General features: G+C 46.1%; 1 protein-coding gene across 1 annotated transcript in view; it reads right to left on the bottom strand.

The window, feature by feature from the left end:
* CEP85L (centrosomal protein 85 like) overlaps nt 1–16963 on the bottom strand; it is a 185135-nt gene that overhangs the window by 140208 nt on the left and 27964 nt on the right. Inside the window, exon 2 of the mRNA XM_029052078.1 lies at nt 14025–14186. Coding sequence (XP_028907911.1) covers nt 14025–14186 — 162 coding nt within the window. The remainder of the gene's footprint in view (nt 1–14024; nt 14187–16963) is intronic.

Genomic DNA, 16963 nt, shown 5'->3' with positions numbered 1-16963 from the left:
CAGCTCTGCCACTTGTCAGCTGTGTGACTGTGGGCAAGTCACTTAACTTCTCTGTGCCTGTTACCTCATCTGTGAAATGGGAATGAAGACTGTGAGCCTCACGTGGGACAACCTGATTATCCTGTGTCTACCCCAGCGCTTAGAACAGTGCTCTGCACATAGTAAATGCTTAACAAATACCAAGATTATTATTATTATTAACAAATACCATAAAAAATCATTATACCATAAATACCAAATACCATAAAAAGTATTATTACTACTACTACAGCCAGATAATCAAAATACCGACAGAGACCATTTGCATCTCAGCCAGAAGCCCAACACAAATCTAGCCCAAGCACAACATCTGTAAAGAGAGGCCCGTGTTCCTTGGGGGAAGAATTCCCATTAACTCCTCACTTCCCCAGTGTTTCCTTCTCCCTCCCGGCCCCCACCCCAATTCAAATCCAGTGACAGCCTGTAGGAGCCCACGTGCAGGTTTTTTTTTTTACCGCTAGTGTTCTCAGTTTGGAGCTCTTAAAATCTCTTTAAATGTCTGTCATTCTTCAAGAGAACCGCTAACAAGTTCCGCTCTTTGTCCAAGGGGAACAAAGAAGGGGTAACTGCCAGATTAATGAGGGCTCAAACCTCTCTGAGTTTTGGAAATGGAGTCAATCCTCTAAGTTGCACTTGGAAAAGAACTGCAAGTCAGCAGAAACGTCGGCCAGCAGCTATAACACTGTGGCTCACCCCAGAGCTACAAACACCACCACAAAAATCTCTGAAAAATAAACCTCTGACCGACCTTGTTTTCCTTCAGGGGACAAAACTTTTGGAATGCAGGAGGGGAGGAAATAAATTGGAAATTTTTCAGAAATTGTAATTGAAAGGATGCTCTTAGCTAGTAGTTCTGTGGGTGGACATCTAGCAAGTTCTATTATTTCGCAATTTTCCAGCAACGATGCTTCTTCACAGGCAGAATTGCCCCCTACTGTTCACCTACAAATATCAGTTCCAACACTGCCCTTTTGCTCTTCAGACTTATTAGAAATCACACGTTGTCAGAGTTCATAAAACATAAGCAACGCTCCAATACACCCTTTTCTGAAATAAAGTGGAAATAGCTCTATCCGAACACAAGACTGAACTTGCTTTTAGACTTTTGAAAGCTTTAATTAAAAGATTAAAAAGTGAATGCAAGGGGAAAAAAATGCATGGATAACAGAAAATCCATAAAAACGCTAAACTATTTTAAGGATTTAACCAGTCCACAGCTCCACTGATTAGACTCTAAGCCCGTCAAAGGGCAGGGACTGTATCTGTTGCCGATTTGTACATTCCAAGCGCTTAGTACAGTGCTCTGCACATAGTAAGCGCTCAACAAATACTATTGAATGAATTTCTGTACATTTTTCATCGTCGTGGCTCTCCTTCGGGAATAAAGAAGCCACCGTCTCTATCCCAAACACACTGGGAAGGAATCACCGTGAGACCCTAAAGTGCACAACCATCAACAACTGTCCAAAGGGTCGGAATTAACATAATCTCTCACTACAATGTGCTGGCCTGAAATATCTCAAGCACTTTAGCCTTTCAGCCGGGATTCATTCGCACTAAGAGGGGGAGGGAGGGAGGGAGAGTCTAAACTCCATTTGGCCAGATTTAGCATCCCCCCGAGGATGGGTATTTCCAGAAAGGTCACATGGGTACCCAGAAAGATCGGGTCGGTGGAGTGACCTCCCGTGTCACGGAGATGCCGGAATCTGGGCTCTTAAAGACCCTTACGCAGAAGGTGATGCACAAGTGAACTCCATGAAGTGGAAATGGCAAAGCCAGCTGAGGCATGTCCCTGGAGGATGGGAGAAGGTCAGTCAGTCAATTGTATTTATTGAGCGCTTACTCTGTGCAGAGTACTGTACTAAGTGCTTGAGAGAGGTGGAGTGGATAGGGTACGGGCCTGGGAGTTAAAAGGTCATGGGTTCTAATCCCAGCTCCACCACCTGTCTGCTGTGTGACCTTGGGCAAGTCACTTCACTTCTCCATGCCTCAGTTCCCTCACCTATCAAATGGGTATGGAGACTGTGAGCCCCATGTGGGACAGAGACTGTGTCCAACCCGATTTGCTTGGGTCCACCCCAGGGCTTAGAACAATGCCTGGAACACGGTAAGTGCTCAACAAATATCACAATATAACAATCTAACAGACATAACCCCTGCCGACTGTGAGCTTACAGTTTAGAAGGAACCCTGGCTAGAGAGTGGAGGGCTGACATGGTCAGCCTTTCCTTCACAAATTCCATTTTTTTCATTCATTCAATCATATTTACAGAGCACTTACTGGTTGCAAAGCACTGTACTAAGTGCTTGGGAAAGTACAATGTAACAGCAAATAGACACATTCCCTGCCCACAATGAGCTCAAAGTCTAGAGGATGAGACAGACATTAATACAAATAAATACATGAATCACAGATATATACAGATGTGCTGTGGGGATGGGAGGGTGGACGAATGAAGGGAGCAAGGCAGGGCAATGCAGAAGGGAGTGGGACAAGAGGAGAGGAGGGATTAGTCAGGGAAGGCTTCTTGGAGGAGGTGTGCCGTCAATAAGACTTTGAAGTGGGGGAGAGCAATTATCTGTCTGATGGGAGGAGGGAGGGTGTTCCAGGCCAGAAGGAGGATGTGGGCAAGAGGTCAGCGGTGAAATAGACAAGATAGAGGTACAGCGATAGGGTTAGCGATAGAGGAACAAAGTGTGCGGGCCGGGTTGTAATAGGAGAGTAAATTCCTTATTCTAACTGCTCAACAAACTCTTTTCCAGTCTTAGGAGATTCCTTCAAGTCCCCTCTACTCCAACCCCCAGCTTGGCGCTGGGTCCTCCCGCCAGTCAATCACGTCGCTGCCATCGTGGTTGCCGATCGTTCAAACCACAATGCTGGCTCCTTCCAAGGAAAGCTCACGTTTCGACGGTTGACCTTCAAAGCCCCTCCCGCACCTAATCCGATTTTTCTCAATCTAAGGTTCGACTTCCTCCTCCATTTCTGATTCTGCCTCTCCCTCTTAACTCTCTTCTTTCCAGGCCGCTCCCTGCGGCTGCTGCAGTGCCCACGCATACTGGACTGGTCTTCCAGCCTGTTCCTTTATAACAGCCCATTCCAAGGATTTTACCTACCCAGGATGCTCTCTTCGATGTCATCCTGAGGCATTTTAAAACTTTTGATGTAGATGTTGTATAATTGTGATATTGGTTAATATGCCACGCACTGTACTAAGCGCTGAGGTGGATACAAGCAAATAAGGGTGGATACAGTCCCTGTCCCATGTGGGGTTTATAGTCTCAATCCCCATTTTACAGATGAGGCAACTAAGGACCAGACATGTGAAGTGACTCACCCAAGATCACACTACGGACAAGTGGTGGAGCCAGGATTAGTATCCATGACCTTCGGAGTCCCAGGCCCATATGCTATCCACTACCCCACGCAGCTTCCCCTATGATGCTGGGGGCACCCACTCCCTGTCTCAGCTTATGAACATCAAAAGGGACAGAACTCTTCAACAGGGGGCAGTTCAGGTGCCTTTCCTCCAAAGGGAAGCAGCGTGGCCTAGGAGAAAGCGCACAGGCCTGGGAGTCAGAGGACGTGGGTTCTAATCCCAGCTCTTTTTTTTTATGGTACTTGTTAGGCACATACTATGTGCCAGGCACTGTATTAGCACGTGGGTAGATACAAGATAATCAGGTTGGACACGATCCCTGTCCTGAAAGGGGCTCACATTCTTAATCCCCATTTTACAGGTGAGGGAATTGGGCACAGAGATGTGATGTGATGTGACCACACTGGTTCTTGGGGCTCTGCCACCTACCTGCCATGCTATGTGACCTTGGACAAGTCGCTTTACTTCTCTGTGTCTCCATTCCCTCATCTGCAAAATGGAACCTGTTCTCCCTCCTATTTAGACTGTGAGCCCCACAGAAGACCTGTTTATCTTGTATCTAGCCCAGCGTTCAGCACATAGTAAGGGCTTAAAAATACTGCAATTATTATTATTACTTTGGCTAAGGGGTAGGTACCGCTGTTACTCCCCTTCCACAGAATGCCTGAGCCTGACAGAAAGCCTCTTAGAAATCCCTCACCTCCAACCTCTTGAGTGCGTGTCTGCTGGGCCCATCATTTAAAAACTCGAGATGTAAATTCTGTGAGGAGAAGAAGTGAGACTCTCCAGCTCACAACCTAAATCAGCAACTGATTGGCAAAATAATCATCTGCATGAAGTAGAGGGAGTTACTTCCTAAAGGGACAATAACAGGAAATGGGGACATTTCCAAATTAGTAGAACAGACTGCATTCTTGCGCTTCCAAATCCAAACTGTGAGGAGCACCCATGGAGCTAATTTCTGGAGAGCCGCCATGAATACAGCCCGCGTCACCTCGTGTGGAGAAAGCATTTGGTTTTACTACAACTACAGAGAAGCAGCTTGGCCTACAGGAGAAAGCAGAGGCCTGGGAGTCAGAGCTCCCTTATCTGTAAAATGGGGATAAAGAGTGTGAGCCCCATGTGGGACATGGACTGTGTGCAACCTGTCTATCTTGTATCTACCCCAGTGCTTAGTAGAGTGCCCGGCACATAGCAAGCACTTAAATTCCATAAAACAGCAACACAGGGGTTAAAATCTTTAAGAAGCAACTCTCCAGCCTAATTAGCTTTCTTGGATCCTAATATCCTATTGAGCATATCCGTCTTTGGCTTAATCCGAATGACCAGCCAAAAAGGAGAGGCAAAGCTCTTTCTCTCACCTCCCTTCCTAACACTCTGAGGGCTACGGTTCAAATTACTCTGGTGCTAGCGTTTTCCTCCTCCTGGCTGTAATGCCATACCTTAAGGGACGAGTCTCATGACCTTGGGCAGAAATGAACCAAGAAACAAAGAGGATAAGGAATGCATGGGAAAAAAAAAAAAGAGAAAGACACCCCAGGACTAAAAGGAAATATCTGAATGCAACCAAACATTCTTTCTGCTTAAAACCCAATCAATCGTATTTATTGAATGATTACTGTGTGCAGAGCACAGCTCTAAGGGCTTGGGAGAGTACAGTGTAATTGAGTTGGTAGACACATTCCCTGCCAACAAAGAACTTACAGTCTAGAGAGGCTAAACCCCCAAAAAGAAACCATTTCCAGATCGGCATCTTCATTCTAATGATTTTAGCTGCAGGACAAAAGAGAGCAAGGCCTCTTGGTCCCGCCAAAGGGTCCCTGCACTTTAGTACACTTTTATAAGGAAATGTAACTCATGCTCTCAGAGGTCCTGAAGGTCCCTTAAGGTCAGGCACTAACTTTCCCTCCAAACTTGAGGAGCAGAGTTACCTAGTGGAAAGAGCACTGGTCTGGGAGTCAGAGGACCTGGGTTCTAATCCCAGCTTCGGCACTTGTCTGCTATACGAAATTGGGCCAGTCAGTTCACTTTTCTGGGCCTCAGTTTCCTCATATTTAAAGTGGAGCGTCAATGCCTGGTCTCTCCACTTCTTAGGCTGTGAAGTCCCATGTGGGACAGGGAGTGTGTTCAACCTGATTGCTGGCACACCTACCTCAGCGCTTAGAAAAGTGCTTGACACATAGTAAGCACTTAAATGCAGTAATAATAATAACAGTAACAACTTGCTGGCACACTCAACCACATTCCCTAGTCAGAAAGACCTGGGTTCTAATCCTGACTCTGTCACTTGTCTACTGTGTGACCTTGGGCAAATCATTTAACTTCTCTGTGCTTCAGCTACCTCACCTGCAAAATGGAGATTAAAAGTGTGAGCCCAATTCAGGACAGGAACTGAGTCCAACATGATTACCTTGCATCTACCTTAGCACTTAGATCACATAGTAAGCAGTTTAACAAATGCCATTAACAAAGCACCTGAGCAATATCTCCCTTCAACATCACCAAAACACTATACTGGGCACTTTGAAATGCATCATTATCATCAGTGGTATTTTATTGAGTGCTTGCTGTGTGCAGAGCACTATTCGGAGAGTGCAATACAACAGAGTTGGGAGACGCATAACAGTAGAGAAATAAAAGATATGGTCCTGCTCTCGAGGAGCTCAGAGTCTGAGGCAGGAGGGACCACTGACCAAAAATAATAACTGTGGTATTTGTTAAGTGCTCACTATGTGCCAATGTACTAAGCACCGGGGTGGATACAAGCAAATTGGGTTGGACAAAGTCCCTGTCCCATGTGGGCTCACAGTCTCAATCCCCATTTTACAGATGAGGTAACTGAGGCTCAGTGAAATGACTTGCCCAAGGTCACACGACAGACAAGTGGTGAAGCCGGGATTAGAACCCATGGCCTACTGACTCCCAGGCCTGTGCTCTGACCACTAGGCCATGTCGAATCAGCCTGGGCCCCATGTTTCAATCAGTCAATCAATCAATGGCATTTATTGAGGGCTAACTATGTGCACAGCACTGTACTAAGCGCTTGGGAGAGTACAATACAATAGAATTAGTGGACACATTTCCTGGCCACTATGAGTTTACAGTCTAGAGGGGGAGAGCCAGGTGATTGCTGGGAGAGGCTAGGGGCTGGGGGCTGCTGGCCCAAACCTTAAAGACTCCTCCCGGCCCCCTGGAAATTCCCCCAGCACGTGGTGGCACCCAGAGCCCAGAATGGCCAGCCAAGCTCTCTCAACCCTGACCGACATGCAAAATAGCCAAGGCCAATGCTCTGCCAACAAATGCGAGTTCAGATTCAGGCACCAATGTACTGAAACCAGGAAAAGGACGCATTCATTCAGAGGATGTTCATATGTGCAGGCAAAACAACACAAAAACAGGTTAAATAAAATAAGAGCCCCCATTTAATCGAAAGAGTCATCTTATCAAAGGTCACTAAACTGTTTTCTGGGTTCACAAATTTCCACAGATTATCTGCTGGATTGAAATACCAAAGGAATCCCTTCTTCCTAGGATCAATTAAGTCAATAACAATAATCATAATAATAATAAGTACTTTTTAAGTGATTCCTATGTTCCAAGCACTATACTAAGGGGCAGGTACAAGATCAGATGGAGCCTACTGTCTAATGGGGAGGGAGAGAGGTATAGAATCCCATTTTACAAGTGAGGTAATTGAGGCCCAGAAAAGTCAAGTGACTTGCCCAAGATCACACAGCAGGCAAGTGGTGGAGCTGGGCTTAGTATCCAGGTTCTTATTGCTCAAATTCCTCAGGTACTCTCAAAAATTTCTATAAATTAATGAATTAATAGAATTCCATCCTCTTTGGGACCCATTAATTTTTGATGATTGAATTCCTCAAGATGCTCTTAACAGGCCAGATTCGGGGCAAGTTTAAAACTCCTCCACCTTTGTGTCATTCACATGTACAAGTATCTTCAGTGACTGAAAGGGAGTGATTCCTCCTCATTTAGTCCAAAACATTAAAGAGAGCAAGCTCACAGATTTGAATGTATAAAAATTCACCTCCCAAAATACAGGACTTTGGAATTCCAGCAAAAATGAGTTTGTCAGAAACGAAAGCCACCTTTAACATAGGGTGTTGCTTGAATGGGTGCAAATAAAAAGGTAATCGATACTGTGTGTGTGTGAGAGAGAAAGAATATGTCACTGAGGTGACATTCACCCATGGGTGCATGTGACACTGGAAAGGGCACTAAGAAAAACATAGTTCTGGTCAAATTGCACCCCCAAAAGACTGATCCTTATATTAATGTCCGTCTTCTCCTCTAGACTTGTAAGGTCATGATGGGGAGGGAACATGTCTAACAACTCTTGTTATTCTGTACTCTCCCAACCACTTAGAACACTGCTTTGCATATAGTACGCACTCAGTAAAGATGAATTGTTGATGTAGTTCATATGTAGAGCTGAATGTTGGGTTCTCAAAAGCTAAAGGGCAACCAGTCAAGGGCTGCCCTATTTCAGCATCAAAATAGTTTTGCATTAGTTACTGTTATTGTTGGTTGCCATAACTCCAGGAAAATGGAGACTATCCAACATTGCTTTCCTGCCAGGTCAAACACTACAGATATTGTTGTGAGAAACCAAATTCTTCCAGCTAGTACGCCCCTCCCAGGAAGTCTGGCAACTGGGGGGACATCATTAACTCTTTGCAGTCAAGACATTTGGCATTTGGTAATTTCTGGTTGAAGAATTTGGCATTTGGTAAAGTCCTGCTCCAGAAGACCAGATGACTTGCTGGTGGCCGGAAAGAGTGGCTCCAGCACCCAATAAGTATAATCTCAGCACAGACCAATAGCCTAAATATGGAGAAAAGCCAGTTAATCGATCAATCATGGATAGAGCAGAGGCCTGGGAGTCAGAAGGTCATGGGCTCTAACCCCGGCTCTGCCACTTGTCTGCTGGGTGACCTTGGGAAGTCATTTCACTTTTCTGTGCCTCAGTTGCCTCATAACAATAATAATGTTGGTATTTGTTAAGCGCTTACTAGGTGCCAAGCACTGTTCTAAGCACTGGGGGAGATACAGGGTAATCAGATTGTCCTACGTGGAGCTCACACACTTATAATCCCCATTTTACAAATGATGGAACTGAGGCACAGAGAAGTTAAGTGACTTGCCCACAGTCACACAGCTGACAAGTAGCAGAGCCAGGAGTCGAACTCATGACCTCTGACTCCGAAGCCCAGGCTCCTTCCACTGAGCCATGCTGCTTCTCTGCAAAATGGGGATTGAGACTGTGAACCCCACATGGGACAGGAACCGTGTCCAACCCAATTTGCTTGTATTCACCCCAGCGCTTAGTACAGTGCCTGGCACATAGTAAGTGCCTAACAAATACCATAATTATTATTATATTTATTGAGTGCTTACTGTGTGCAGAGCAGTCAGTCAACTGTATTTATTGAGCGCTTACCGTGTGCACAGCTGTACTAAGTGCTTAGGAGAGTACAATACAACAATCCACAGACATATTCCCTGTCCACAATGAATTTGCAATCTAGAGGGGGAGACAGACATTAATTTAGAGCACTCTACTAAGCGCTTGGGAGAATACAATACAACAAAGTTTTTAGACATGTTCCCTGAGCACAATGAGATTATATTTTATAGGTGTGGTACAAGGGGCCAAAAGGCAAAGGAGAAGATTTAAAAATAGCCTATTACCACATTTCCTTTCTATAACCCAGAACTGAATTAATCTTCTGGACTTCAAACTGACTCGCTTCTTATGGATCTGTAGGAAGGGAACTTTGCAGGGTGTTAAGATCCCATGCGGATTGCCATCAAACATCTCCTTCTAGACTATTAACCCCAAATGAAAATCCCCAGGAGAAAAAAAGAGGCGTGCAGAAAGTTCCTACGATGGGGGTAGATGCCAGAAACCACCACCAAGTGAAGGTGGGGAAGGGGAGGACTAGACTGTAACCTCACTGTTAGCTGGGAATGTGTCTACCAACCCCATTAAAATGTACTTGCCCAAGCACTCAGTTCAGTGCTCTGCACGCAGTAAGCGCTCAATAAATAATTTTGATGGATTGAAGAGTTTTTCTCTTCAAGGTTGGCTCAGCCCAGGGGCAGGGGCGTGAATCTAAAGACGATTCGAGCATGTTACTGTGGGATGCGAGTCCTTTTCTCCTCTGCCTAGTCCCTTCTCGACTTCCCACCGAGATTCCGTGAGTCCTCAGGGACTCTGTTCTATGTGCTATGATCGAGATACAAAAATGAAGGGAAATGTTAGGAAATCCTAGCACATTATCGCATAACAGTGAGAAGGAGACCATTTGTTATAGATTATAGACTACCCTCCCCAAATCACTCACAGAGGAACCTATCTAGAGGAAAGTCAGGAAAAGAAAAAGAACTCATTTTGTTCGCTTTTTTTGTCATTAAAATACCACCAACGATGCACTTGTTTCCCAACACCACCCTTCTTTTCTTAGTTTTTCAGAGTTCATTAACCTCTGCTGCAAGGGCTTTATACAAAAAGGAGCAGAAACAAAGAAAATAAAATGTGTTCTATAGTTTAAAAACCCAGATTTTTGAACAGCATTCTCAAACTGTTTACCAAAAAGAAACTGAGGGAAAAATCTGAAATAGAAACTATGGGAATCCCCAGGGACTCAAAACTAAGGAAGTGTTGGAGGATGGTATACAGCAAATTGTAGTGCAAAGCCGGGAAGAGACGTTTATTGGAGAGGAATCTATCAACTCTTCTGCACTGTGCTCTTCCAAGTGTTTAGTTCAGTGCTCTGTACAGACTAAGTGCTCACTAAATACCCTTGAGAGATTGAACAATGGTATCGATGGTTCCCCCTGCCACCGCTCACTTAGCTCCTCTAATGCCGACCTATTTATTCACTGCACTTCAATCTCGTCTACCTCGCCTCCAACCACGTCCTGCCTCTGGCCTGGAAGATCCTCCCTCTTTTTATCCGACAGTCACTCTCCCCACCTTCAAGACCCTATTAAAAGCAAAGCACATCTCCTCCAAGAGGCCTTCCCCAACTAAGTCCTCATTTACTCTTCTCTCTCTCCCTTCTGTATCGCCCTTGCATTTAGATTTGCTCCCTTTATTCACTCCTCCCTCATGTCCATATCCATAACTTTCTTATGTTAATGTCCGTCTCCACCTCTAGACTCTGAACTCGTCGTGGGCAGGGATCGTATCTGCTAACTCTGTTGTACTGTACCCTTCCCAAGTTCAGTGCTCTGCACACAGTAAGCGCTCAGTAAATATGACAGACTGACTGATGTAGCCTGAATTACACAGACTATCTTCTCTGATGCTCTTTCTGATAGGACCATTCCTCTTAGAAGTTCCTGGGGGCTAAGAATCATGTCCTTCACTTCTTCTGACTGTCCATCAATGCCCAGCAGAGAGAGGCCAGTGACTGCAGCAACGATGCCAACTGGCTGCCCAACACGCCCACCACCTCCACCGGCCAACCAGCGATCCGGCAGCTCGCTCTGGGTCTGGACCGAAGACGCTGTCAGGCTGAGTGTGGGCCAGAGCCAACCTCTTTGACCGACTTGAGTGGCGGCGGGAGCTCGAACCACACGGTGGGCAGCAGACGGGAGGGAGTAGAAGCAGGCGTGCAAGGCGAGGCACGCCAGCTGCCAGAGCCTAAAGACAGCCCGAGGAGGGGGAGTCTGCCGACTGGAGGGGGGTTGGGCTGCATCCATCCCTGCAAAAGGAACTAGAGCGCAGCCAGAAAACCCCAGAACTCCCAACTGGGACAGCGCACTCTCCGTCTCGCCTTTGTTCTGCGATGGAGACGTTTCTGAAAAATGAACTATAGGCTACTTCCTCTTCAAAAAGCAGAAGTGGCATGGCTTAATGGCTAGAGCACTGTACTGGGAGTCAGAAGGTCACACAGCAGACACCTGGCAGAGCTGGGATTAGACCCAGGTCCTCTGGCTCCCAGACCCATGCTCTTTCCACTAGGCCACTATGAAGGACCTGGGTGGATGACGGGAGACAAACGTTCATGAGTGCATATGCCTGCTCCGAAGGCAGAAAATCCCAAAACCTGCCTGTTAGTTTTACAACAGTATGAAGGGCAACTCCAGCCTCCACCATCTCCCATACACACATCCTATCACCCTCTTAAAATGCAAAATAAACAGCAAAACCACTTCCGAGACTGGAAAAGTGTGTGCCCTTTTCAAGCCAATTTGAAAATGGCACCAGGTGTAGCCATAAAGTGTCTATGAAGGCTTTTCCCCAGTTCAAAATGGTAAAACCTGAGGTTCTGAAGTGCTGGTTCATCTCATCCAACAGTGTAAAAATCCTGTGGACTAAAATGGCTATACCGAATACCTGCTCCTCTTACCTCAGGGGGTTAAATATGTACTCTGTAAAAAGCCACAATAACACTAATACTACACAAAAACACCCAACTCATGGAAAACTGAACAAAATTTTACAAGCACATCCTAGAGGGAGAAAACAAAAGGAACGAGAGGAAAGAGGTACAGGCCGGTTAAAGCAACAGAAACATTTCCGGCTGAAAATATTTCGGGAAATATGTTTAGTCTAATAAAGCAAGGATTTGTGTGTTCATTCATTCAATCGTATTTATTGAGTGCTTCCTGTGTGCAGAGCGCTGTACTAAGTGCTTGGAAAGTACAATTCAGCAATAGAGAGACAATCCCTATCCACACCGGGCTTACAATCTAGACATCAAAACAAGTAAATGGCCATCAATATAAATAAATAGAATTATAGATATACATAAATAAGCTTCCAAGTTGGTTTGGGTCTTATCTTTCTGACTTCTGCCCCACAACTAAAAATTTCTTGCCTGGTGCAACTTTTCTTCCCATGTGTGTTTGTGAGGGATGGCTTTCTACTGAATGTTGATTATGAGGCCAATGGGCAGGAAGCATAACTAATTTATAATCTGTATCACACCCAACATGATTTGGCATTTGAATGGAAAACACATATGCAAATGATTCTCCCCATTATAATAAAAGCCTATTAGAATGGCACTATCATTTGTCCAGAATTCCCTAAAAAGGAAGGCCTCAGGCTTCTATATGTTATGTTTCCTTCGCCTTATCCTGCATATGTGAAACTAGGAGTTCTCCTATGGGTTATCACCTGTTAAACAGGGGAACAGTGCCTAGAGCAAGGTCAAGTTCTTAGAACTGCATTCCAACTCTCTTGTTTGTTTTTATGGTAAAGTGTTTACTCTTTGCCAGGCACTGTAACTAAGCGCTGGGGTAAATACAAACTAACCAGGTTGAACACAGTCCCTGTCCCGCATTGGGCTCACACTTTTAACCCCCATTTTACAGATGAGGTACCTGCGGCCCAGAGAAGTGAAGCGACTTGCCCGAGATCATGCAGCAGACAAGCGGCAGAGCCAGGATTAGCACCTATGTCCTTCTGACTTCCAGCCCTGTGATTTATCCACTAGGCCACACTGCTTCTCACTATAGTGTTCAGAAATTACTTGCCACTGCTGCTGAAGACAAAGAGGGAAAAAAACTACTTTAATAAAGTGTCACAAGAGCTGCGAATCAATCATGTGTTCGGGAAAAAAAAAAGCCAAACTACAGCAAATGAAATTCTTCTAGTAAACAATGGACTGAGTCATTTAATCTGACCCCAAATACCATCAGGAAATGACCTCTGACAGCTGGCCCACCCCAAATTTCATTCTGAGAGACCCAGAGAAGCAGATTGGCCTAGTGGGCCTCAGTTCCCTCATCTGTAAAATGGGGATTAAGTGGGTGAGCCCCATGTGGGACAGGGACTGCGTCCAACCTGATCTACCCCGGTGCTTAGTACAATGCCTGGCACATAGTAAGCTCTTAACAAATACTACAATTATTCAATGAATTATTGAGATAATTATTCAATGAACAATTATTCAATGACTCAATGAATACCACAATGAACACCACACACATTCATTCACTCGTATTTACTGCGTGCTTACTGAGTGCAAAGCACTGACTAAGCACATGGGAAAGTACAATATAATAATAATAATAATGTTGGTATTTGTTAAGCGCTTACTATGTGCAGAGCACTGTTCTAAGCGCTGGGGTAGATACAGGGTAATCAGGTTGTCCCACGTGAGGCTCACAGTCTTAATCCCCATTTTACAGATGAGGTAACTGAGGCACAGAGAAGTGAAGTGACTTGCCCACAGTCACACAGCTGACAAGTGGCAGAGCCGGGATTCGAACCCATGACCTCTGATTCCCAAGCCCGGGCTCTTTCCACTGAGCCACGCTGCTTCTCTGCAATTAACAAACACAAATACATACATATGTACATAAATGTGTCTATATATAGACATTTATACAACTCTTGCTCTCTCTCAATGTGTATGTATATATATATATATATATATATATTTATTCTGTCACCCAGGCGGCTCCAGAAACCCACCATCATCATCAATAGCATTGAGTGCTTACTGTGTGCCGAGCACTGTATTAAACAACTGGGTGGAGGGGGACCATATAAAGTTGGTAGACGCGTTCTCTGACCGCAAGCCACCAGGCCAGGAGCCCGGGCAAGGAGTCCCTACTGTTTGGACTCACCTTCCAAGCTGTCGGAGCAGGAGGTCTCGATTCCAGTGTCCCCGCTGTCGGAGGCCGTGCTGTGCCTTCTGGCGTGGCCGTTGCGGGCCACGGGTGGGACCGGAGGGGGCTGCCACAGAGTCTCCGTGTCAGGGCACCATGGCGTTGAAGCATACTCAGGATCTGCGAGGAAGGGAAACCGATGGTTAGCGGAGATCGGGAAAGATGGCATCTAGTAAAATTTGGTCCCGGTTCAGAACTGCCCAGAATCACTCCCGTCAGAGGATACCACGTCTGATTCTGATTCATCATCTCTAACTGTTGTACAATCTCCACCCTCACCAACTCTGAAATCACAACCTTCTCAACCTTCTCACTTGCCTCTTCTCTCAAACTCCTCCTCCCCGTAAATCTGTACTACTTACCCACAGAGACCTCCGCTCTCTCAACCCCATCCATCTCTCTCAGAGCATCACACCTCTCCTAGCCTCCATACCCATTCTACCCATTCTTGATGACCAAATAGATGTTCTCAACTCCACCCTCTCTATTCAACAACTCATTCCCCTCCCCTATCCCTTCATCGCTCTCACACCACTAACCCACAGCCCTGGATCGTCTGCACTGTCCGCCTCGTTCGCTCTTATTCTCGAGCCACTAAATGTTGCTGGCGGAAATCTAAACATAAGCCCGACCTTGCCCACTTGAATCTTGTCCTTTCTTGCCTTAACTCTGCTCTCTCCTCTTTGATTTTATTTATTTGCTATTGTCTTAATGAGATGTTCATCCCCTTGAGTCTATTTATTGCTATTGTTCTTGTCTGTCTGTCTCCCCCGATTAGACTGTAAACCCATCATAGGGCAGGGGCTGTCTCTATCTGTTACCGATTTGTTCATTCCAAGCTCTTAGTACAGTGCTCTGCACAGAGTAAGCGCTCAATAAATACTATTGAATGAATGAATGAACGAATGTCCGGCAAAACAATTTTTTTTCCTTTATTGACACCCATTCCCATTACTCTCGTCAGTTGTTCCAGACATTTAACTCCCTCCTCAGGCCCCTGTTCTTCCCCCTCCCCCATCCCTCACCCCCAATGATCTGGCCACCTACTTCATTAGGAAAATTAACACCATCAGGTCTGAGGTCCCCAAATCACCCCTCCCCCTCCTCCATTCCCCCCTCCTCTCGACCCCTTCTTCTACTTTCCCATCCTTCCCAGCAGTATCTTCAGAGGAGATCTCCTCCCTCAAGTGCCACCCCCTCCATATGCGCTTCAGACCCCATCCTCTCCCACCTTATAAAAACTCTCACTCCTTCCCTCCTCACCTCCTTAACTTCCATCTTCAACCGCTCACTCTCCTACAGCTTCTTCCCCTCTGTCTCAAACATCCCCACGTCTCCCCCATCCTAAAAAAACCCTCCCTTAACCCCACAGCCCTTCCAGTTATCACTCCATCTCTCTCCTACCCTTTCTTTCCAAATTCCTGGAGTGAGTCGTCTACACTCGCTGCCTTGAATTCCTCTCTTCCAACTATTTTCAGGAACCCCTCCAGTCTGGCTTCCGCCCCCTCCACTCCATTGAAACCGCCCTCTCAAAGGTCACCAATGACTTCCTTCTTGCCAAATCCAAAGGCTCCTACTCCTTCCTAATCCTTCTCGACTTCTCAGCTGCCTCTGACTCCGTGGCCCGTCCCCTTCTCCTCCACATGTTATCCAACCTCGGCTTCACGGACTCCATCCTCTCTTGGTTCTCCTCCTATCTCTCTGGCCATTCAATTCTCAGTCTCCTTCGTGGGCTCCTCCTGCCGGCTCCCATCCCCTAACAGTAGGGGTTCCTCAAGGGTCAGTTCTTGGTCCATCCTTCTATTCTCCAACTACACTCACTCCCTCGGTGAACTCATTCACTCCCACGACTTCAACTATCATCTCTACGGGGATGATACCCAAATCTATATTGCCTCCCCTGTTCTCTCTCCCTCCCTTCAGGCTCACATCTCCTCCTGCCCTCTAGAATATCTCTACTTGGATGTCCTTCCGCTATCTTAACATGTCCAAGACAGAGCTCCTTATCTCCCCTCCCAAACCGTGTCCTCTCCCTGACTTTCCCGTCACTGTGGACGGCACAACCATCCATCCCGTCTTACAAGCCCACAATCTTAGGGTCATCCATGACTCCACTCTCTCATTCACCCCATATATCTAATCCATCACTAAATCCTGTCTCACCTTCACAACATCACCAAGATTCGCCCTTTCCTCTCCATCCAAACCGCTACCACATTAATACAATCACTCATCATATCCCGATTGGATTACTGCATCAGCATCCTTTCTGACCTCCCAACCTCCTGTCTCTCCCCACTTCAATTTTTGCTTCACTCTGCTGCCCGGATCATCTTTCTACAGAAAGATTCTGGGCATGTCACTCCCCTCCTCAAAAATCTCCAGTGGTTGCCTATCAACCTCCATTTCAAGCAAAAAAACTCCTCACTATTGGCTTCAAAGCTCTCCATCATCTTGCACCCTTCCACCTCACCTCCCTTCTCCCCTTCTACATCCCAGCCCATACACTCCGCTCCTCTGCTGCTGCTAACCTCTTCACTGGGCCTCGTTCTCGCCTGTCCCGCCTTCGACCCCTGCCCACGTCCGACCTCTGGCCTGGAATGCCCTTCCTCCTCAAATCCGCCAATCACTCATCCCCCCCTTAAAGATCTACTGAAGGCTCACCTTCTCCAAAAGGCCTTCCCAGAATAAGCCCCCCTTTTTCTCAGATTCCGCTCCCTCTGCACTGCCCTGACTCGCTTCCTTTGTTCTACCCTCCTCTCCCCACCCCACAACACTTATGTATATTCGTACAGATCTATAATTCTATTTATTTATATAAATAGTAAGCCTGTTTCCTTGTTTTGATGTCTGTCCCCCTGCTTCTAGACTGTGAGCCCGTTGCAGGCAGGGATTGC

This window comes from Ornithorhynchus anatinus, chromosome 2 (genome assembly GCF_004115215.2).
Source record: "Ornithorhynchus anatinus isolate Pmale09 chromosome 2, mOrnAna1.pri.v4, whole genome shotgun sequence".
NCBI classification, from domain to species: domain Eukaryota; kingdom Metazoa; phylum Chordata; class Mammalia; order Monotremata; family Ornithorhynchidae; genus Ornithorhynchus; species Ornithorhynchus anatinus.
The sequence above is the reverse complement of the archived record's forward strand: the minus strand, read 5'-3'. Positions and strand labels throughout refer to the sequence as shown.